Here is a 23,202-nt window from a genome sequence, read left to right as displayed (position 1 = left end):
ACAGTTGGCAACACTGTAAGCACGTTTTGCCAAATCTCGCCGGCCGGATCGCATTCAGATCATCAGTTCTTCGCGGCAAGAAACAACATCGCGAAGAAAGTTTTTTCTTTATATATAGTGTGATAGTGAATCAAAATTTCGGGAAAATTCATAGGAAAAATAGTGTTTGGGAAAGTAAAATCAATATAAATGGACTGGTGAAGGAATTAAACGACACGAACCTCTTTCCCTTCCAAAAAAAGGGTAACGACTGGTTCATAAAGTCGTCATTTTTTTTCCTTTCTATGTCCCTTTTGTTTGTCCTTAAATTAAATATTTATTAATTTATTTAAAAAATCCCCATTATTTTTTTTTGTCATTCCCAAATTCCTTTTGAGAAAAGGAAGAAAAAGTTTGTTGTCGTAGAAGAAGGAAAGAATCAAGGAATTCGAGATGTTGTATCAACAGGTGAGTGAGATTTTTATTCATTTCTTTTATTATTTTTACTTTTTTTTTACTTTTTCTTTTACTTTTTGAGTATATGTAAAATTTATTCTTAATCTAACTGTAAATAAATTAGACGAATTTTTCGCTTAATCCTTCGTTCGCTTTTGGGTTTGAATACATTTTTTTTTTCGTGACAAACCACGTTTTTCTCGCGAAAAAAAAAAATTCTTCACTCCGAAATAATTGTTATAATTATTTTTTTCTTCCGTAATCTTAATAAACAAAAACTTTTTTTTGTTCTTGAAATGTAAAATTTCTGTAAAAGTTTTTTTTGCAATCGTGTTACAAATTTTTTTTTTTCTTTTGTCGTCCATTGCAAGTTGCAACTCGATTTATTTTTCAGCTGACAATATTTTTTTAATGACAGATATACATATATTTTCTTGAAAGAAAATATTTCCCACATTCATATAATGTGAACTTTTTTTTCTGTATCATTTTCTGGGAATTGTACCCCTGGTTAAGATTTGGTATACGTGATATCGTGTTTGTAAACACAACAACTTGAAGTATATACCTAACTTATATTAATGAGGTAGTACGATTCACAAAATGTTTTCTAAAGAGTATTTTATGTCGCAATTATAAATTCAATACAAATAGATAATTACATTAACAATAGAATTGTTCGTGAAAAAAAAATTAGGAGACTAGAATAAATTTTAGACAAAAGAAAAATTAAAATACCACGAAAGAAAATTGTCGAGTTTTTACTTTGGAGACATTCAAGGTCACTTTTGATTTTTCACGAAATAAAAGTTCTAGATTTGTGAAAATTCGTCTTTTTTTCAAATATTTTGTGTACTTTTTTATACATAGATTTATTGCCGTATATTTTTTCCTGATTTTTTTTTGTTTATATGCTTGCTTAGTGACAAAAGAAATCTTTTGACATTTAGGCTAATAAATTTTCCCCTGTTTTCAACAAATAGAAATTTCGAAAAATGTTCTATTTTTGTTAACAAAAAAATACTAATAGTATTTTTTAAATATTTTTTTAAATTGTGTTTTTTAAATAATATTTTTTAAATATTTTTTTAAAGTGTTTTTTAAACGAATTCGTTTTTTAAATTCTAATATTTTATGTTTTGATTGGAAAATAAAATTTATTTTCTTTGTTCGAAAATTGCTCTTATTGAGGGGGAGGGGAAAATGTCGAAGAAAATTTATGCGATCATGTGTGAAAATCAAATTTTCCAGGAAGCTCATTATAAACACAAGGAACACAAGTTTTCATCGTCTGAATTATGACGCCTAAATTTCTAGGAATTCAGGATTTTTGTCTATCCATGACTCAAATGTCCTATTCTAATTTTCATTTTTGAATACACATAGTTTTCGTAAACAAATTCCAATTAAACGTAATTAATATCGATTTTCAATAGAAATCAATTATTTTATTCAAAATTGGAAAATTTCGTCTCTATTTTTATGTTTTTTTTTCCAGAGTTAATTAGTTTCATGAAACTATATTAATTTTATTTATTATCATGTTTTTTAATTACGCATTTTTTATTTAAATTTTTCAGGAATTAAAATGTTATCAATACAATTTTTATTAAAATTCTTAACAAGAATTCAATTATTTTTTTATAAATAATAAAATTCTTGACAAAAATTAAATTATTTTCAATACAATTTTTTAATGAAATTAATAAAAAGAATTGAATTATTTTCCTAAATAAAAAAATTTTTCAAATAAATTCAATATTATATTTATAAATTATTAATTTCAATACAATTTTTTATTGAAATTTGCAAAAAGAATTGAATTATTTTCTTCAATAATAAAATTTTTTGAAAAAATTTAATTATTTTCAATACAATTTTTTAATAAAATTTATAGAAAGAAATCTCAATTATTTTCCTAAATAATAAAATTTTTGAAAAAATTGAATTATTTTCATAAATTATTATTTTCAATACAATTTTTTAATAAAATTTATAAAAAGAATCGAATTATTTTCGATACAATTTTAATCAAATTCTTTACAAGAATTCAATTATTTTTAAAAATAATAAAATTTTTTTCAGAGATTCAATTATTTCCATAAATTATTAATTTCAATACAATTTTTTAATAAAATTTAATATTTATAAAAACAATTGAATTAATTTCGAAAATGTTAAAAATTTTCTTTATAAATCAATTATTTTCATAAATAAAAAAATTTTTCGCAGGAATTGAATTATTTTGGATAAAATTTTAATAAATTTCTTAACAAGAATTCAATTATTTTTATGAATAATAAAATTTTTCGAAAAAATTAAATTTATTTGTTGGTAAAATTCTTTATGAGAATTCAATTTCAAGAAGTATTTAATTATTTAATAAATAAATTTTTTTGTTTGTATGTAAATAATTTTATTTTCGTAAAATTTTTAAATAGGAATTAATTTAAGGATGAATTTTAGAATTCAATTATTTTCAAAAGTAATAAAATTTTTGGCAGAAATTCAATTATAATCAAAAATTTTTTAAAATTCTGATCAAAATTTCCATTATCTTTAAAAATAATAAAATTCTTCTTCGAAATTCATTTATATTCTTAGCAACATTCCAATATTATTTTCATGAATTTTGAAAAACTCTTTTATAAATCAATTATTTTCATAAATAATAAAATTTTTGGCAGGAATTAAAATATTTTTAATACAATTCTATTAAAATTCTTAACAAGAATTCAATTATTTTTATAAATTATAAAATTGCTCGCAAGAATTCAATTATTTTTATAAAAAGTCAAATTTTTCGAAAAAATTTTCAGTAATAATAAAATTCATCGCATAATTTCAATCATTTTTACTTCCTCATAGAGGAAGTATTGTAATACCGAAATTTTTCGAGTTCGATTTTTTGACATATCTTTATGTTATTTGACCTCAGGAGTTCAAAAATGACATTTTTAAAAAATGTCATTCCGTATGTGTGTGTGTGTGTGTGTGTAAACATCACATTTTCATAAATATCTCGAAATCATGAAGAGCTTTTGGGTTGAATTTTTTTTTAAAATTGTAGATCTCACCTGCGGACATAAAGTGAGAGTACTTTGAGATAGATTAATAAAGTTTAACTAAATTTTTTTTGGATTTTTAATTTTGCAAAAAAACGTTTTTTGCCCATAACTTTAAAAAAATGTTAGGACACCTATAAATGTTTTTCCATAATTTTGTAGAGTTTTTTTAGACGCATCTTTTGAGCCCTAATTGAACATTTTTCGTCCATATTAACCGGAGATATTAAACTTTTAAAAATTCAAAATTTTGAAAAATAAGACTTTTTTGAAAATTTTGTTGAAAAATGTAGAAGTAATCTTAAAATTATCGTTACCGACTTGTAGAGCTTCAAAAAACGCTTCGATTGACCTATTTTTGAACCTAATTCGATAATAAATTTCGAAATTATTGGTATTTTAAAAACCAAAAATTGTGGAAAATGACATTTTCTCAACTTTTTTATTTGATAATTTTTGTTTAACTATTAAATTATTGTAACTATCTTGTAGGGTATTTAAAAATAAATTGATTGACCCAAAATTCAATCACTTTTACCATATCTATAAAAGTTATTCATATATTTCTATTATTTTTATCTCTATGAGGAAGTAAAGTGTTCATGAAATGAGCACCAAAATTATACAAAAAAATATACAACTTGGCAGCGGTTTTAATATAATTTTAGTCAAATTTCTTGAAAAATGTAAATATTTTTAAAAATTTGATTAAAATTCGTCGAGAGAAATCAATTATTTATAAATTTTGTTAATAAAATTTTTTGTGAGAATTCAATTTTAAGAAACATTCAATTATTTAATGAAATATTTATTTTTGTACTTAAATAATTGAATTCTCGTTGAATTTTCCAATGAAAATTGATTTAAAAATGAATTTCAGTTAAAATTTTAGATTATAATTGAATGTTAAAAGCATTATATTGAATTTTTTTTAGAAATATTTGAATTTTGAAAAGGTTTCAAATTAAAATCTTTGAAAATCTGAATTTTTCATATTTTTCACTAACAATGCTGTAGAATTAATTTTTTTGATAAAGTTTAATTGTTTTTTTTTTTGGAAATTATTTGAAGTTTTTATTTTCTAATATATATTTAATTGAAATATTTCCAAATAATCGAAATTTATGGTACAATTGAATTGTGAAGAAATAAATTTGAAAATTCTCGAAGAACTTTTTGAAAAATTATTGAAAATAAATTTCAAGAAGAATTTTAGTTAAAAATTCTAGAAAATAATAATTGAATTAAAATGATGAAAAGAAGAAATCGATTACACCGAGTCGAAGACTCGGAATTGTCGTTTTCTTACTGTTTTATAATAAATATTCTCATAATTTGTTAAATTTCAAAAAGGTTTGAATTTAAGATGTTTGAAAATCTTAATTCCCATGAAAAAATAATAATTAATTATTTAGTTTAAATATAAAATGAAATTGAAACTAATTTTTCTCCATTGTTTTTTAGTTGTCCGCTTATGAATCGGACAGTGTATATGGAGTGGAGCCTCTTGAGCGAAGTGATACGCAAAGTCTTCATCTACAAACGCAGGAGAATCTTCAAATTTCACATCGTGAACGTGATCCATTGGCACAAGGTGGAGAATTGCAAATTCCAAAAAAAGAACGTACTGTCGATCAAATAAAATTGCCAGCACCACGCGAACGAGGGGACACATTGGCACTTTTTCAATCGACAATTGAACGGGAAAAAATGCACGTACCACATCCAAATCGTGATCGTGAGCAATTACAATTTCAGCAGAGGGAACGTGAACGTGAACAGCTTCATCGGGAGAAAATACATCATCAGACGCGTGAACGCGATAATATTCACCAAGTGCAATCAATCAATAATTTTTTGCTCGATCTACCAACATCTTCTTCGTCAACTCATTCGAGTCACGATAATTCTTGTTCGTTGTCAAAGAACTCGAGTTTGGACGGTGAGTTGGAGACTTGCATTTTTTCCCCATATTTGTTACTACCTATATTATTTTTTTTTTTTGAACTAGCAATTTATTTATTAGCAATTTATTTTTGTTATGCAAATTACAAAATGTTTTATTTTCAAATATAAATTTTAAAATAAATTCATAATCAAAATTTAAAAAATTCACTTATGAACTACAAAATAAATTATTATTGTTTATATTTTCAAAAATTTTAATATAATTCTTCGCAAGAATTTAACTATTTTTATATAAATAATAATATTCTTTGGAAAAAATCAATTCTTTTTATAAATAGTAAAATTTTTTGCAAAAATTCAATTATTTTTAATAAAATTTCACGAAAGAATTTAATTACTTTCTAAAATGTTAATAAATTCTTCCAAACAATTCAATTATTTTTATAAATAGTAAAATTCTTTCCAAAAATTCAATTATTTTCAACAAAAATTTCACGAAAGAATTTAATTTTTTTCTTGATTCGTTACAAAATTTTTCAAAAGAATTCAATTATATTATTTTTTAAAATTTTAATAAATCCTTCAAAACAATTCAATAATTTTTATAAATTATAGTAAAATTGTTCGCAAGAATTCAATTATTTTTATAAATAGTAAAATACGTTGCAAAAATTTAATTATTTTCAACAAAAATTTCACGAATGAATTTAATTTTTTTTTTGATTCGTTATAAAATTTTTCAAAAGAATTCAATTATTTTCTAAAATTTTAATAAATACGTCGAAACAATTCAATTATTTTTATAAATAGTAAAATTGTTCGCAAGAATTTAATTATTTTCATAATTAATAAAATTCTTTGCAGGAATTTAATTATTTTCAAAACAATTTTAATTGAATTCCTCAAAAGAATTTAATTAATTTCAATTTAATTTAATTATTCAATTATTAAATTTAATTATTTTCAAATATTTACGTAAAATTCATTTATTTCCTACAATTTTAATAAAATTCTTCTTCATAAAATTCAGTTGCTTTCAAAAATTAAAAATTAAAATTATTAAAAAAATTCAAAGAAATTCTTGAAAAAATTAGAATTTTTAAAAAATTTAGGAAAATTTATCGGGAGAATTCAATTATTTTCATAAATAAAAAAATTCTTCGAAGGAATTCAATTAATCTCTTGAAATTTTTTGATAAAAGTTAGGAAACAAAAAAAAACAACTAATTTCAAAGATTATTTTTCTCCTTCGATTTTTTATATATATATATATTTTTTATTATTTTCTTTTTTTTCATTTCTCATTATTTGTATTATTTTGTTGTTATTATTCTCTTTTTGATTTGTTGTTCTTTTGATATTTGCTATTTATATTTCTTTTATTTTTCATGTATTAATATTTTTATTACTTAGAATATTTTATTTTTGGTTTGTTTTTCTTTTGGTTTCTTTTCATTATTTTCTTTTGGTTTTTCATTTCATTACTATTTATAGTATTTTCTTATTATTTATCTTTTGTTTTTTCATGTATTATTATTTTTATTATTTTATTAGTTAATTTTCCTTCTGATTTTTTTGATTTTAAAAATAAAATTTCCTTCCAGTTTTTCGGTGTTTTCATTTCTTTTTTCTATTTTTATTCTTTCTATTCTTAACAATCGACATTAATACACATATTTTCTTTTTAATTGACTCTTGTTTTAGTCTTTTGAAATTTATTTCTCCCCGACGATATTTGAATGAAAATTGTTTTAATTATTGAATTGTTGGAATAAACGGGGGATTTTCTTTTTTCTTTTTAAATAAAACATAAGCGAATTGACATCTATGTTTAAATTGGGTTATACATTCTTTGTTACAAAAGTGTATCAGAAAATTATTCATGCGACCCAGTTATATTTTTAGTTAGTTTCGCATTCCTATTGAACCTTTTTACGGACTTTAAAGTATAGTCTTATATATAGAACCATGAAATTCGGCTGACTAAATACTGACTTGTTTCACTGTTCTCACCTCGTATTTATGTAAACAAAATTTTTTTTCTCGTGAAAATTAACAAAAAAAATAGAAAAACCTTTTTTCTTTTTTTTGAAGAAATAATATTTTTATTTTTTACTTTTTGCTATTTTTAGTTTTTTTTATTTTATTAATTGTATTGCATGCTCAGAATAAATTTTGTGGTAAATTGATAATAAAGAAAATTATAATTTTTGCTGTGAAAAATAAAATTTTTTTTTGTTTTCCATTTTGACAATTTGTTTATGTACCAAAAAGAATTTTAAAAAAACAATGTCGAATTTTTTTGTTATTCATTTATTCTTTCTTATTTCAAAACAAAATACCTACAATTTTTAATGGTAAAGATGAGAATGGAATTTAAAGGAATTTTTTCATTATAACAGATATGTCGATTTCGGATCTGTTTAACTTGGGATTACCACGAGGATCGTTAATGAGTGGACAATCAAATTGTAGCTCATCTGGATATCGCCATCAACATTATGGACAAAATTTTAATCAGTCACCATCCGGATCTTATCAGGTTTGATTTTTCCATTTGTGTACTTTCAAAAAAAGAAAAAAAATCGAAAACCATTTTAGAAACAAAAATCAAATTTATATTTTATTAAAATTTATTTTATTACCTAATTATTTATTTAAACAATATACGGGCATACTATAATTAAAAATAATTGCCCTTTCGTAATTATAGAAACTATAAAAATATTCATAATTATTTTTCACTTTTTGAATGAAGTTTGTTATATTCAATTTTTTTTTCATCTGGCTAAAGAATTCTCAAGAATTCAATTACCTACTTTTAAAAATTTAATAAAATTCTTCACAAGAATTCAATTATTTTCTCAAATAATAAAATTTTTCACAAGAATTCAATTATTTTCTAAAATAATAAAATTTTTCACGAGAATTCAATTATTTAAAAAGAATTAAGAAAATTCTTTGCAAAAATTCAATTCTTTTCATAAATAATAAACTTCTTCTCAGAAATTCAATTATTTTTTCAAAAATTGATAAATTCTTGAATTCTTTCTTTAATTCTTCACAATTATTCAATTATTTTCCCAAATAATACAATTTTTTACAAGAATTCAATTTTTACCAATACAATTTTAATAAAATTTCTTAAAATAAATGATTGTCAAATTATTTTAATGCAATGGTCGCAAGAATTTATTTATTTTTTTAAAAAATAATATTTTTTGTGTATTTTTCAACTCTATTATTTTTTATACAATTTTACATAAAAATGCTCAAAAGAATTCAATTATTTTAAAATAATATTATTATTTTTTCGTAACAATTCAATTCTTTTTAAACCTTTTAATAAAATTCTCCCTAAGAATTCAATTATTTTACAAAATTTTGATAAAATTCATCTCAAGAATTTAATTATTTATTAAATAACAAAATTGTTAACATAAATTCAATTATTTTTATAAATAACATAATTTTTCTCTGGAATTCAATTGTTTTCCAAATTTTTAAATAAAATTCTACAATAAAATTTTTTTTTTAATTTTTGATAAAATTCTTGTTAAAATTCAATTAGTTTCATTATTATTTTCATTTATTTCATTATTTCAATTATTTTCATTCATTCATTTTTTAAGATCATAATTATTTTCGAAAATTTTCATAACGTTTTTTATAAAAATTTAATAATTTCTACAGATTTTAATAAATTTCTTTTCAAAAATTCAATTATTTTCATAAATAATAAAATTCTTGAAGAGTAAATAAAATTCTTTTCAGAAATTCATTTATTTTTTTGAAAATTGATAAATTCTTTAATTCTTCACAAGAATTCAATTATTTTACCAAATAATAAAATTTTTCACGAGACTTCAATTATTTAAAAAAAATTAAATAAAAAAATACTTCTCAGAAATTCAATTATTTTTTTTTAAAAATTGATAAATTCTTAAATTCTTTTTTTAATTCTTCACACGAATTCAATTATTTTTCAAATAATAAAATTTTTTAAGAGAAAATTTTCTACTTAGAAATTAAATTTTTTTTTTAAAAATTGATAAATTCTTTGTAAGAATTATATCTTGAGAAACATTAAATTTTTCAATATATTATTTATTTTTGTATTTGAATAGTTGAATTTCAGTGGAACTTTCTAATAAGAATTGATTTAAAAAAGAATTTCAGTTGAAATTTAAGATAATAATTGAATTTTTAAAAGCGAGTTTTTTTTAGAAATAACTAAATTTTAAAAGATTATTCAATTGAAATCGTTGAATATTATTTTAATTGTAAAACTGTAATAACATTTAAATTTTTACTTTGAAAAATTATTAATTTATTTTCTTAATTCCTGTGAAGAATTTAAATTAAATTTTTTTAAATTTGTTTAGCCAAATGAAAAATTTCCTTAAGAGAATATCTTCCGGAAATATTTTGTGATTTTTATCCATGTTATGTGCGTTAAAGTGTCATTTTTGGAACCATTGGAGAAAATTCTTAGCCAACGGTTTGCTTTTTATTTGAACAATAAGTACCAACATATTTTCCTTTAAGTGTCTCACTATTATTCCTTTAAAAAAGAAGTTGACCATTAAATTTTTATTTCCAGTTAAAAGACCACATTGAAAAAAAGGAAAACAGTACGATACTATTTCTTATTTTATATTTTTATGTCTAGCTTTGAGATTCGCATATTTTTCAAACGATGAAGTTAAGAGACTATAGAATTTATTTTTTCTCCTATTCTGGCAACATGTAAATATTGTAGTTTTTTTTTGTTTGAAATAATAAGAAAAGAAAATACTAGTTGCTACATAAGCAAAGGCATTTTACTTTGAAATATTATAACTCCTGCCAATGTAATAACTTGAATTATGATCATATCATTGGAGATTGTCCAAATTTCTATCGAACTTTTTTTATTACAATAAAAATATAAATACAATAGAATGGGTATTAATTTAAATACATATATGTATTTAAAATAAATATTATCCATATTTTTAAAAACCGGTAGGAAATAATTTTCGTAATTTTTATTTGTCAATCAAATTAGTAAATTTCTTCGAAATTTTTTCGTTTTCTTTCATTTTTCTCTGTTTCCTCAAGAAAGTATTGTTTTATTTTTGTTTCGAAATTAAATTAATCAGGAAGAGATATAATAATTTGTTCGATATTTGAAAAATTGTCTCCGAAGATGAATTTGTCATGGAGCCAAGTGCATATTGCCATTCTCAATGTCCTTATTTCCTGTGAGTGTGTATTTTATTAAACAAAAAAAAGAAAAGAAACTGTTTCGAACATTTGAGTGAATGTCTATTTTATGGCATATTAAAGATCCTAAAAGGAAAATGTCATCCTTATAAATTGCTATTTTTCCTGTCAAATAATTCAAACTTGAAAAACGTGTTAAGCGAACGAGGACTTTTGTATATCGAGCCAAATATTTTGCTTTTTGAGCCAACAAATCTCTCTAAATCATATAATTCCCCTATGGAAAAAGTTTTCTTTCTCTTCCTTCTCTAAATTGTTGAAAATTCACGAGAGTTTATCTTAAAATTAATTATTTTCCTCCCATTTCCTCCCAAGAAACACAAATGTAGTTGAAAATAAAAAAAAAATAGGTACAAAAACCATTTTTTTTAAAATTGACAAATGAAATATTTTATGTTATTTTAATATTTGATTATTTTTAAATCTTCTATATTAATAATCTTTGTATTCTGGTAATCTGTAATATTTTATTTTTAAATCATATTTTATTATTTTCGAATAAGAATAATTTTTCATTATTTGAATTATTTAGATGAATTTAATTTTATTTCGTTATTAATTTGTTGTTTTTCAACAGCCAGGGGAGGAGAGTCGTGGACACGGAAGTAATTTGACAGTTGGTCAAGAAGTGTTGAATTCACCAACTTCGGCGTCAACACCGGGAAGTCCCAGTACACCAGGAAGTCTCTACTCAAATCCACATTCTTTTCATCCACCCGCGGTTAGCAGCACCTACAATACTCCTCTATCGTCAAATCGTTCACAACACCAATATTTGGGCTCTCCACCGTCTCCAATTAATTCTTCTTTCTACGGAAGACCAATTCGCGGCTCTCCATCGTACAGGTAGAAAATTAATTTTTTTTACCTTGTAGAAAATAATAAAACGAGAAATTTTCAAATAGTTGAAATTAATTTAAAAGAATTATTTCTCGTTAGATATCTTTTTTTATTACGATTTCAGGCATCACAGATTTTTTTTGTCCCCTTTTTACAATTTTGTCACCTTTTTCGCCTTTTTCACTTTTCTTCTAATAAAAAATAAAGAATTTTTTCCTTTTTTTTTGAAATCTTTTTCAAAGTGTAATAATAAAATTTTTTTTAAATATTGATTTTTTTTAAACAAATTAGTTAAATTTTTCAAAATGTATTTAATTAATTATTAAAAATAACGGACTTATAGAAGATTTAAGTTAAAAAGAATTTTAAAAAAGTTGAATTTTGAAGAAGTTACAAATGATTGCAGAAATTCAATTATTTTTTAAAAGCAATAAAATTCAATTATGTTAAAAAATTAAAGAAAATTCTCCAACAAATTTCAATTACCTTGATAAATAATAAAATTCTTCTCTAAAATTCAATTATTTTGATATATTTTAAATAAAATTTTCGGTAAAATTTCAATTATTTTCAAAAATTTTCTTCAATTCAATGATTTTTAATATAAACTATTTTAATAAACTTTTCCAAAAGAATTCAATAATAAAAATTCCACAGGAATTCAATTATTTACAAATTTTTTATAAGTTTCCTCGCAATAATTCAATTATTTTCGTAAATAATTAAAATTTTTTTACAGGGATTAAATTATTTTCATAAATAATAAAATTCTTTTCAGGAAAAAGAATACAATTATATAAAAATTTGTTGTTAAAATTATCTATGTGAATTCAATTTTGAGAAACATTTAATTATTCAATAAATTATTTATTTTCGTATTTAAATAATTGAATTTTCGTAAAATTTTCTAATAAATATTGATTTAAAAATGAATTTTAGTTAAAGGCACTAAAAAAATTTAATTTTGAAGAAAAGTTACAAATAATTGCAGAAGTTCAATTATTTTCAAAAGTAATAGAATTTTATGAAAAAAATTCAATTATCAAAAAAAATTTTTTTAAATTCTAGTAAAAATTTCAATTATTTTCAAACGTCATATAATTCTTTTCCGAAATACAATTATTTTAAAATGTAATAAAATTCTTCGCAAAAATTCAATTATGTTAAAAAATTTGAGAAAATTCTCGTCAAAATTTCAATTATCTTTATAAAAAATAAAATTCTTGTCAAAATTTCAATTATTTTCAAAACTTTTTCTCAATTCAATGATTTTCAATCTCTACTATTTCAATAAAATTTTATAAATGAATTCAATTAGTAAAACAAATATTAATAAAATTCAACGCAAATTTTAAATTATTTTCATAAATAATAAAATTCATTAGAGAAATTCAATTATTTTTAATACAATTTTAATAAAATTTCTCTAAAGACTACAATTATTTTTAAAAACATTTAATAAATTCAATAATTTTCAAGAATCTTAAAATAAATTTAATTTTAAACAAATTTTGAAGAAATTGTTTAAAAAAAATTATTGTTGTCAAAATTTTTAATAAAATTCCTTTCAAAAATTCAGATAAAATTCTTCGAAACAATTCAATTATTTTTATAAATTGTAAAATCCTTGGCAAGAAGTCAATTATTTTCATAAATAAGAAAATTCTTCAAAGGAATTAAAATATTTTCATAAATATATTTATGAAAATATTTTTTTTTATTATAATAAAAATTCTTCAAAGGAATTCAATTATTTTTATAAATAATAATATTTTTTAGAAGAATTCAATTATTTTCAATTCAATTTTAATAAAATTTCTCGAAAGAATATACAATTATTTTTCAAAATATTATTTAAATTCAATTATTTTCTATAGTTTTAATAAAAATTCAATTATTTTCAATAATTTGTGATAAAATTCTTCAAAACAATTTAATTATTTTTTTAATAATAATTATTACACACTGAAAAAAGTTCTACTTGAAATAGCGATAAGTTTCTCTAGAATAACGAAAGTATTAATTGAAGAACTGAAAAATTTCGCTACTAAAGTGAAATCTGTAGTTCATCCAGCTAAATATTTTTTGCCGTGCATAACGAAAAAAGAATTAAATTAACATCAGATTTTCTACATTAAAAAAAACGAATTCAAATAGAAATTAATCATTTTACAACTTAACCAAATTCACCCCAGAAATCGATGAATTCGATAATTTAGAAGAAAGTCAGACAAAAGCAGGGTTCCTACAGAATCTGGAAATCAGGGAAATCATGGAAAAGGCCTAGAATTTTTAAAAGTTTCTAAATTTTTTCAGTATTCCATTTATTCTCTTGAATAAAAATTCAAATCATAATGAAGCTAAATCCCATAAAAGAAAAGAAAAAATGTTGAATTTTAAGAAAATCGGATTTTTGAATTTTTTCGAATTTTTGATAATTTTAGATTTTTTACTAAAGAGTCGAGAGTATTAAATAAGTAAAGTATTTTCCAAAAGCACAAAAATAATGAAACTAAATGCCATAAATGAGAGGAAGAAATGTTGAATTTTAAGAAAATCGGATTTTTGAATTTTTTCGAATTTTTGATAATTTTAGATTTTTTACCAAAGAGTCGAGAGTATTAAATAAGTAAAGTATTTTCCAAAAGCACAAAAATAATGAAACTAAATCCCATAAATGAGAGGAAAAAATGTTGAATTTTAAGAAAATCGGATTTTTGAATTTTTTCGAATTTTTGACAATTTTAGATTTTTTCCTAAGAATCGAGACTATTAAATAAGTAAAGTATTTCCCAAAAGCACAAAAATAATGAAACTAGATCCCATAAAAGAGAGGAAAAAATGTTGAATTTTAAGAAAAACGGATTTTTGAATTTTTTCGAATTTTTGATAATTTTAGATTTTTTACCAAAGAGTCGAGAGTATTAAATAAGTAAAGTATTTTTCAAAAGCACAAAAATAATAAAGCTAAATCCCATAAAAGAGAGGGAAAAATGTTGAATTTTAAGAAAAACGGATTTTTGAAATTTTTCGAATTTTTGATAATTTTAGATATTTTACCAAAGAGTCGAGACTATCTAATAAGTAAAGTATTTTCCAAAAGCACAAAAATAATGAAACTAAATCCCATAAATGAGAGGAAAAATGTTGAATTTTAAGAAAATCGGATTTTTGAAATTTTTCGAATTTTTGATAATTTTAGATTTTTTACCAAAGAGTTGAGACAATTTAATAAGTAAAGTATTTTTCAAAAGCACAAAAATAATGAAACTAAATCCCATAAATGAGAGGAAAAAATGTTGAATTTTAAGAAAATCGGATTTTTGAATTTTTTCGAATTTTTGATAATTTTAGATTTTTTACCAAAGAGTCGAGAGTATTAAATAAGTAAAGTATTTTCCAAAAGCACAAAAATAATGAAACTAAATCCCATAAATGAGAGGAAAAAATGTTGAATTTTAAGAAAATCGGATTTTTGAATTTTTTCGAATTTTTGACAATTTTAGATTTTTTCCTAAGAATCGAGACTATTAAATAAGTAAAGTATTTCCCAAAAGCACAAAAATAATGAAACTAGATCCCATAAAAGAGAGGAAAAAATGTTGAATTTTAAGAAAAACGGATTTTTGAATTTTTTCGAATTTTTGATAATTTTAGATTTTTTACCAAAGAGTCGAGAGTATTAAATAAGTAAAGTATTTTTCAAAAGCACAAAAATAATAAAGCTAAATCCCATAAAAGAGAGGGAAAAATGTTGAATTTTAAGAAAAACGGATTTTTGAAATTTTTCGAATTTTTGATAATTTTAGATATTTTACCAAAGAGTCGAGAGTATTAAATAAGTAAAGTATTTTCCAAAAGCACAAAAATTATGAAGCTAAATCCTATAAAAGAGAGGAAAAAATGTTGAATTTTAAGAAAATCGGATTTTTGAATTTTTGATAATTTTTGATAATTTTAAATTTTTTACCAAAGAGTCGAGACTATTAAATAAGTAAAGTATTTTCCAAAAGCACAAAAATAATGAAGCTAAATCCCATAAATGAGAGGAAAAAATGTTGACTTTTAAGAAAATCGGATTTTTGAAATTTTTCGAATTTTTGATAATTTTAGATATTTTACCAAAGAGTCGAGACTATCTAATAAGTAAAGTATTTTCCAAAAGCACAAAAATAATGAAACTAAATCCCATAAATGAGAGGAAAAATGTTGAATTTTAAGAAAATCGGATTTTTGAAATTTTTCGAATTTTTGATAATTTTAGACTTTTTACCAAAGAGTTGAGACAATTTAATAAGTAAAGTATTTTTCAAAAGCACAAAAATAATGAAACTAAATCCCATAAATGAGAGGAAAAAATGTTGAATTTTAAGAAATTCGGATTTTTGAAATTTTTCGAATTTTTGATAATTTTAGATTTTTTACCAAAGAGACGAGACAATTTCATAAGTAAAGTATTTTCTAAAAGCACAAAAATAATGAAGCTAAATCCCATAAAAGAGAAGAAAAAATGTTGAATTTTAAGAAATTCGGATTTTTGAATTTTTTCGAATTTTTGATAATTTTAGATTTTTTACCAAAGAGTCGAGACAATTTAATAAGTAAAGTATTTTCCACATTAAAAAGTTTGACATTAAAAAATATATAAAAAATGCCAATACTTAACCCACAAAATTTAATTTTCAAAACAAACAAATGAATGCAGATAATTTGCTAACGGAAAGGAAACTTACGATTATTATAATGTATTATTTATTTGCATTTTATTTATATTTAAATAATTGAATTCTCGTAGAATTTTCTAAAAATAACGTTGATTTAAAACTGAATTTTAGTTAAAATTTTAGATAATAAATTATTAAAAGCACCATAGCATTAATTTTTAGAAATAATTGAATTTTGAATAGGTTTCTAATTAAAATCTTTGAAGATTCGAATTTTAATACTTTTAACTAACAATTGTGTAGAATTAATTTTCTTTAAAAAGTTTAGTTGAATTTCTTTTGAAATTATTTTAAGGTTTTCTTTTCTAATAAATATTTAATAGAAGAATATCCGAATAATCGAAATTTCACGCAAAATTGAATTATAGGTATAATAATTAAACGTATACGAAAAAATAATAATTAATTATTTATTCAAAGAAGAAGTTATTAATGTTTTCGAATAATTTTCCAATTGATGAAATTTGTAAATAAATGTTATTTTCTATCAAAGAATCCAAAATTGTAAGAAATTTGAGTATTAATATATTGTTAGTATAACTTTAAAAATTTTAATTTGTTGTTTAGTATATTTTTTGTTCCCTTTTTGAGAAAAAAATTCCCCTTTTCACATTTTTTGAGGATAAAATATATTAAAATGTTTCATTTTTCAGCGATTGCAGCAGTCCAACATTGGATTATCCATACGTGGTTGGTTGCAATGGATCTCGATCGAATTCACCAGCTGATTCTGAGACGAGCGGGGTCAGTAGCATGGACGGTTCACTTTCCGATATTATGGTATTTCTGGCATTTGCATATTCTCTGACATTTAATATTCCTTTCAATTTTAATTCCTTTTTTTCCGTCACAATTGGCAAATTTTTTAAAAATTCCATAATTTAACAAGTTTAATAGTTTTATTTCATAATTCAATTTAATAAATTGGAATGCAAAAAATGTAATGTAATTGGAAATAATTTAAAGAAAGGAAAATTGATAATGTGAGAAAATAAAGAATGTAAAGAAAGAAATTTTATAATTTGCTTATTTTGAAATATATTGTATATTTTTTTCCCCCTTTTGTTTTGGGCAAATGTTTTACAGACTTGTTTGTCAATAAATTCATCGACCCATCAATGCTATCCGCCATCGATAAATTCTATGGTGTCGTCGGAGATGGACAATGTCTGTTCGGGAAATCGAGTGGCACCATTTCAACGTATGGCTGTGAAAAAATACGTTCCCCATCAGCAGCATCATTTTCATCATCATTCGCACAATCATTCGCGAAATTATCATCACTCACAGCAATATCCCGGAAGTTTTCTCAATTCTTATTTGAATTCGGAGAAGAGCTGTTGTTCAACGTCGAATCAATATATGATGTCATTACGTTCACCGCAACCAACGATTCCCGATATTTATATGTCACTCGATCGGGCAGCGCGATGCCACAGAAATGCTGCTGGTATGTAAAAGAAAATTGTATTTTAAAAAGAAATAAGAGAAACTTTGTCTTTTTAGGTAGAATTCAAAAATTGTTTTTTAACAAATCTTTATTATATGTAATCAAGTCTAGGAATTGAAATAAAACATTTTTAAAAATTAAAAAGAGTTAGAAAATAAGCAATAAAATTGTTTTTCTTGTTTTTTAGCACTTTGTGAAGCCACACGCACTTGGAGGGGCGCTTTACCGCCGCGATCTCAGAAACCAACGGGTTATTCCCCTAAAGTTTTCGTTGGTGGCGTACCTTGGGATATAACCGACTCGATGTTGGTTGCAGCTTTTCGGCAATTCGGTTCAATTCGGATTGAATGGCCCGGAAAGGATCAACCCACGCAGAAGGGATACGTTTACATTATTTTCGAATCCGAAAAACAGGTATGAATATTTTAATTAATTTTTCAGGTTTGCCGCAAGTCAGGGAAATAAGGGAAAAATCAGGGAAAGTAGAATTGGTCAGGGAAAAGTCATGGATTTTTATTAAAACTGCGGAAAAAATTAAATGTTTGAAGTTTATAAGATAATTCTGAATTTTAGTGCTTTTTTGATTGCCTTATAAACTATGAAATTACCACCAATTCTTATATAAAATCTTCAATTTTTTTCTATTTTTGACAATAATTTATTTTTCAATAACTTAACTTTTGAAGAACTATCACAAAATTATTACTTAGAAATAATTTAATGAATAATAGAACCTCTCAATTCTTAAATATTATTTTTTACTTCTTAGTAATTAAAGTATAAAAATTATTATTGGAAGTATTTAATTTATTATATTATAATAAACGTTTTTTTTTACTTTTAGGTCAGGACATTACTTTCTTGCTGCACACATGAATTAGCAAACGGTGGAAGCTACTTCTACAAAATTTCATCAAAGAGAATGAAGTCCAAAGATGTAAATAATTATTCAATTTCTTATCAAGTTTATAATTTATAATTCATAAATTTTCATAATTTCAAGTTTCTGATTAAGAATTTTTTCTTCTTTTTGAAATTGTCTACTAAACTTATTTTTTTAAATTAATTCTTTCTTAAATTATTACATTCTTATATTATTTTTTTCTTGAAATTTTTTTATTAACTCTACTTTAGTATTATAAAAGGTTTTTGTAATTTGTTGTTTTTTTAAATCCATGGATTTATTTTCGCTTTCTTAATTTTTTTTTCTTCTTTTTTCAAGGTACAAATAATTCCATGGGGCTTGAATGAAAGTAACTATATTAAATCGTCGTCCCAAAAACTTGATCCGCAAAAGACTGTATTTGTTGGTGCGCTACATGGAATGATGACTGCCTCAGCACTCGCTTTGATTATGAACGATCTCTTTGATGGAGTTATTTACGCTGGTATTTATTTTTTTCATTTATATAAATATTACAAGAACTTTCAAATTTTACTTGAATTTAAAAATAAATGAATAAGTAAATAAATAAGAAAATAAATGAATAAATAAATAACGAGAACAAGAAAGAAAAAATGAAGTATAAATAATGTGCGTGGAATGAGGAATTAAATTTTTCTTAAATTTAATTTTTGTTTTTAAAGGAATTGACACAGACAAACACAAGTATCCAATAGGATCGGCACGCGTAACATTTGACAATCCTTGCTCGTACATTAATGCCGTGTCCGCTGCATTCATTGACATTAAAACAGCGAAATTCTCAAAGAAGGTAAAATTCTATTTAATTCAAATTCAAATATATAAATTTATAAATATTTTTTGAATAAATAATTTTTGTTTCTTCTTTTTTTCCGAAACAGGTTCAAGTCGATCCCTACATTGAAGACGCGCTCTGCTCTGTGTGCTCCGTTCAACAAGGACCATACTTTTGTAGAGAATTGGTAAGTCAATTTTTTATTTTTTAAATTAAAAACGCCCCCTCGATTTTATTATTTTTTCCATTTTCTTTTTCTTCTTTTCTTTCTCTTTTTTTTCTTTTCTTTTTCTTAATATCCCCCCTTTTTCATAAATGATAAAATTCTTCTCAGAAATTCTATTATTTTTTAAAAAATTGATAAATTCTTGAATTTTTTCTTTAATTCTTCAGAATTATTCAATTATTTAAAAAAAATTGAATAAAATTCATCACAAGAATTCAATTATTTTCATAAATAATAAAATTCTTCTCAGAAATTGAAATATTTTTTTAAAAATTGATAAATTCTTTACATGAATTAAATTTTGAAAAACATTCAATTATTCAATATTATTTATTTTTGTATTTAAATAATTGAATTTTCTAATAAGAGTTAATTTAAAAACGAATTTCAGTTGAAATATTAGATAATAATTCAATATTAAAAGCGATATTGTCCAATTTTTTTTAGAAATAACTAAATTTTAAAAGATTATTAAATTGAAATAATTCTCAAGAATTCAATTATTTATTAGATAACAAAATTGTTTACATGAATTAAATTATTTTTATAAATAACATAAATCTTCTCTAGAATTCAAATATTTTCTAAATTTTAAATACAATTTGCAATAGAATTCATTTTTTGCAAAAATTTTGGTAAAATTCTTCTTAAAAATCCAAATATTTTTATAAATAATTGAATTGTTCTTAGGAATTTAATTATTTTTAAAAATTTCCATAACGTTTTTTATAAAAATTCAATTGTTTTCAATAAAAATTTAATTAATTTCAAAAGACTTTAATAATATTCTTCTTAAGAATTCAATTATTTTCAAAAATAATAAAATTCTTCTCAGAAATTTAATTATTTTTTAAAAAATTGATAAATTCTTGAATTATTTCTTTAATTCTTCAGAATTATTCAATTATTGTCCCAAATAATAAAATTTTTTACTAGAATTCAATTATTTAAAAAAAAATTAATTTAAATACTTCGCAAAAATTCAATTATTTTCATAAATATCAAAATCCTTCTCAGAAATTAAATTATTTATTAAAAAATTGATAAATTCTTTACAAGAATTGAATTTTGAGAAACATTCAATTATTCGATATATTATTTATTTTTGTATTTAAATTTTTACTTTGAAAAATGATTAATTTTTTGTTTTGTCAAATTTCATTGAATTAAATTTTATATTTAAAAGAATTTAATTTTTGTTAGTTTTAAAATATAATCGTATTTTTTAAGAATTATTATATTTTGAAAAATTTCGTTTTTAGTTGTTTTATTTTGTTATTTTATTTTTATTTTATTTTCTTTTATTATTAATTTGTAATTTTTTTATTTTATTACTTTATTCTTATTTTATTATTTTACTTTTATTTTATTGTTAATTAATTATTATTCCACTAAATTTGTCCCTCAATTTTCCACTTTTTTACTTAAAATTATATTCTTCTAGGACAAGTAAGTCTTTGTGTGTATAAAAATTAAAAACATATTATTTCCTTTTTTTTGTGACGATTTTTATTAATAGAATAATTAATTTTCTCCTGTCTAATTTATTGATTCGATTAATTGCAGATGTGCTTCCGTTACTTCTGTCGTAATTGTTGGCAATGGCAACATTCAACCGAAGGTTTACGAATGCACGAACCACTGACTCGCAATTCAAAAAGCAACCAGATGGTTGGAATGACACCAAATTATGGTTCATATACACGATACTCCAACACCTTCTCAATGTGATGTAAACACGAAACGGAAAGAAAAAACACAAGGATAAGGAAGAATTTTGTGATCTCTTAGAAAGTTCAAGTTTTTTGTTTTGACTAGTTATTTCTCTAGACATTGCACAGTAGAATTTATTTATATTTTTTTTAAATCCGCATTTTTTCTATAACAGTGCATAAAAAGAAAGAAAGTTTCTAAGCTGCAGGCAGCTAGTCTTGACGAGAAAACACAATAGATCCTTAGTAATCGATTAGTTTACAAAAGAGAGATTTTTTGTTATCACTATTTGTTTCAAATGATATACAAAAAGATTTAAAGTGAAGAAGTTAAGTCGATAATAATACGTGGATAATTTATCCATAGAAATTACGATCAAAAAAAAAAAAATTTTTTTATTAAGCATTTATAAACGGGACAGTATCTCTCGTGGATTTTTTTCTTTTTTTTTTTACTTGAAATCGTTGAAAATGAGAAACGGAGAGTTTGGCAAATACCACACAAAGTGATTAGTGGCGGTACTTGTTTATCATGCTTCATTTAATTAAATTCAAGATTCTCTCGATTATTGTCTTTTATAGTGACAATATTTTCTTTTTATCTAATAATAATAATAATGATAAAATTACATCGGATTCTATAGAAATCTTAATTCTCGATAGTTGTATTTTTTCTGAATTACTTAAAAAAAAAAGGAAAGTTATCGAAAAAGGAGGGAAAAAAAAATCACTAAAAAATATTTAGAAACAAATTCTGGAAAATGAAAAAAAAAAGAAACTTGTTTAATATATTAAGAGGATATTTTTTTAGATTTATAAAAATTTTCTTGAAAAGATGTTCGACTACGAGTCGCGTTTTTTTTTTAATGATTATTTGATGAGATTTCTTTGAAGCTGGATAAAGTTTAAACAAAATAATTCGTATTGTCCGTTTTGAGCAGCAAATTTTTTGTTTAAAATTTTTTTTCTACAACAGTCCAATTGGCGTTTAACTACCAATTTACGTGTTAATTTTTTTTTTTTTTTTGAAACATTGATCTGTTAGCTTTTTTTTACATTTTGCTATATTTGAAAAAGAGGGGGAAAAAAAGAAATGTACGTTTGGTAGAAAAATAGACTTGGTTAATTTATGATTATTAGATTTAAGTCGCGAGCGAAAAGGGCGGATTTGTTTATCGCTTTAAATTTATTGGACTGTTTAATCGTTGACGAAACGGAAGAGTACTAATGGTCTATATATATAAATATATATACGATTCATGAGCGGATTGTAGGAAATAGATTATGTTTTTATTTTTTGTTACGATCTTGCGTCTTGTAATTTGTTTGAAAAAGCCATATATAATTTCAAAAATCGAGATACTTATATTTTGATACATGATTTTGTTAATCGATAAAGAGAAAGAAAACATTTATACTTTTTGCAAAAACAAAAAAAAAATTCGATTGTTAATTTATTTATTATTTTTTTCATTTCATTGCCAAATTAGAATTTTTTTCCACTTCCTATAATTCCCGCCCAGCGAAAAAAAAACAAAGAAACAAAAAACGAAAATTACACTTTTATCTACTTATCAATTTTATCGTGTTGGGATTTTTGAATTTTATCCAAAATTTTCAATTTTATCTCGCTAAAAATCTCGCTGAAAATTTTATCTTACGAAAAAGTAAACCGATACTTGAGGAATAAAATTTTTTAAGGTTCATCTGCGATTATGTATTTTTTATCTTTGAGTTGATACTAGAAATTAATTTTTTCTTCTCCAGAAAAATTAATGTTTCTCATAATCAATATTAAGATTATACTTATGAAATAATTTTCTAGTTTCTCGTATTAACTCAAAAGTTTAAAAAAAACAAGTTATAAAGTAAAG

At 22.4% G+C, this 23,202-nt stretch overlaps 1 protein-coding gene across 2 annotated transcripts; it reads left to right on the top strand.

Annotated features, from left to right (window-relative positions):
* The first annotated feature begins 45 nt into the window (after positions 1-45).
* On the top strand, positions 46-22,785 carry LOC122498572 (cytoplasmic polyadenylation element-binding protein 1). Of its 2 annotated transcripts, none has more exons than XM_043606363.1 (12): positions 46-447; positions 4,965-5,442; positions 7,811-7,950; positions 11,254-11,522; positions 16,894-16,984; positions 17,327-17,690; positions 17,878-18,104; positions 18,535-18,627; positions 18,913-19,078; positions 19,278-19,405; positions 19,497-19,577; positions 21,183-22,785. In XM_043606363.1, the coding sequence occupies exons 1-12, from the start codon at positions 433-435 to the stop codon at positions 21,345-21,347; spliced, it is 2,217 nt and encodes a 738-aa protein (XP_043462298.1). In that variant the 5' UTR covers positions 46-432; the 3' UTR covers positions 21,348-22,785. The 2 variants fall into 2 exon arrangements, with proteins under 2 accessions (XP_043462298.1, XP_043462297.1); XM_043606362.1 differs by having other exon boundaries at positions 16,894-17,020.
* Positions 22,786-23,202: the final 417 nt, after the last annotated feature.

The sequence above is a fragment of the Leptopilina heterotoma genome, unplaced genomic scaffold, assembly GCF_015476425.1.
Source record: "Leptopilina heterotoma isolate Lh14 unplaced genomic scaffold, ASM1547642v1 Lhet_152, whole genome shotgun sequence".
Lineage (NCBI taxonomy): Eukaryota > Metazoa > Arthropoda > Insecta > Hymenoptera > Figitidae > Leptopilina > Leptopilina heterotoma.
Note: the sequence above shows the minus strand (reverse complement) of the source record. Positions and strands in the feature narration are given on the sequence as shown.

Bases quoted from the DNA above. Each gene is read 5' to 3' on its own strand.
- LOC122498572 (XM_043606362.1), top strand. The intron at 7,951-11,253 runs GTTTGATTTTTC...GTTTTTCAACAG, and splicing joins CACCATCCGGATCTTATCAG to CCAGGGGAGGAGAGTCGTGG. The intron at 18,105-18,534 runs GTATGAATATTT...TTTTACTTTTAG, and splicing joins TTTTCGAATCCGAAAAACAG to GTCAGGACATTACTTTCTTG.